Source organism: Tupaia chinensis, unplaced genomic scaffold (genome assembly GCF_000334495.1).
Source record: "Tupaia chinensis unplaced genomic scaffold, TupChi_1.0 Scaffold000356_2, whole genome shotgun sequence".
NCBI lineage: Eukaryota > Metazoa > Chordata > Mammalia > Scandentia > Tupaiidae > Tupaia > Tupaia belangeri.
The window spans coordinates 8,610-9,835 of NW_006159852.1; the positions used below are offsets into that span (position 1 = coordinate 8,610).

Here is a 1,226-nt window from a genome sequence, read left to right on the forward strand (position 1 = left end):
GGGTCAGGACGAGGGGCAGCCCTGGGGCCTCCTGCACGCCAAAAGGAAAAGAGGGAAAGGCGGGCTGTCCATCTGGGGTCCCGGGGACGGGGCGGCCCCGGGCTGGGTCTTACACACTCAGCTCCTGGGGGACAGAAGAACCCCAAGACCAGGACAGGGGAGGTGAGAAAACAGCTCCCTGCACAGCCCAGGCCCGTCGACAGGCAGGCAAACCGAGGCCCAGAGGGCGCCGAGGAAGAGGCGGGGGTGGGCCCTGGCCCAGCCTGAAGGCCTCACCCGATTATCTTCCCGGGAATCTTGGACCAGGGAGGCCACCCTGCTTTACACAGGCGCGGACGGGAGTGTGCCCGAGGTCGACCGCGAAGAGCTGGGGTCTGGGCCCTTGCCGTGGGCTTCTCACTGTGCACAGATGAGACCTGAAGGCCCGGGCTTCCCCCCAGGGCCACCTCACCCACGGCCACTCTATCGAGCCAGAAGGGCGTATCTCTTCGTCCTGCTGTTAAGCCTCGTCCTGCCTCTCACCCTGAAGAAAACCGGACGGCTACCATGGGCCGGTATCAGCCACTCTCAACCTAGTAAGAATTAGCGCAGCCACGGCTTCAGGCTGGACGCTGGGAAGCGTGAGTGAGAAAGGCCTGGGACTGGCCCAGACGGAAAATGGCCCCCTTCCTCCCCAGACTCCTGTCACTAGTCTCCAGGACAGGACAGCAGCCTCAGGCGTGAGCTTCTCCAGGCTCGTCCTGAGGCCTGGCTCCTCACGGGCCTCTCTTTTCTTCTTTTCCTTTTGGGGTCCTCTCTCTGCAGCCAGCTGGGGTCCAGCTGCGGAGGACGGGCGGCCGGCGTGGGGGTGGGGAGGCTGTTAGTATAGATGCCACGCCAAGTGGGACACGGTTACTGTCAGGGTGGCTGTTAGTTTGGGAGGGCAGGAGGGGACAAGGGGAGGGACGTTAGTGGTTGACACGTGACGAAGTCAGACTTACCGAAGGTTTCTGAGCGTTTACAACCAGGGGGCAAGAAAAGAGAGCAGGAGTTAACGCGGTTACCCCGGAGCCGGGTGCGGGGCAGGCGGGGCACAGTCAGGCTGACCCCGGCCAACACCGGGCACAGGCCGGACGCCAGGGTCTGCTCTGTGCCCCCTTGCGGGGCCCGCCTGGGACGGGCTGGGGGAGCTGCTTCTCCTCCCAGGCCAGGGCTCCCCGGCTGGCGTTTTCCGGGTTGGGTTTTTC

The 1,226-nt window shown here is 64.6% G+C and overlaps 1 protein-coding gene across 2 annotated transcripts in view; it reads right to left on the reverse strand.

The window, feature by feature from the left end:
* Nucleotides 1-1,226, reverse strand: part of LOC102501546 (receptor-type tyrosine-protein phosphatase S) — a 22,223-nt gene that overhangs the window by 8,129 nt on the left and 12,868 nt on the right. Inside the window, exon 5 of one of the 2 annotated variants that reach the window (XM_006152756.3) lies at nucleotides 981-989. The exons of the other annotated variant lie outside the window; for it this stretch is intronic. Within the exon in view, the coding sequence (XP_006152818.1) occupies nucleotides 981-989 (9 nt within the window). The remainder of the gene's footprint in view (nucleotides 1-980; nucleotides 990-1,226) is intronic. 2 annotated transcript variants of the gene reach the window in all.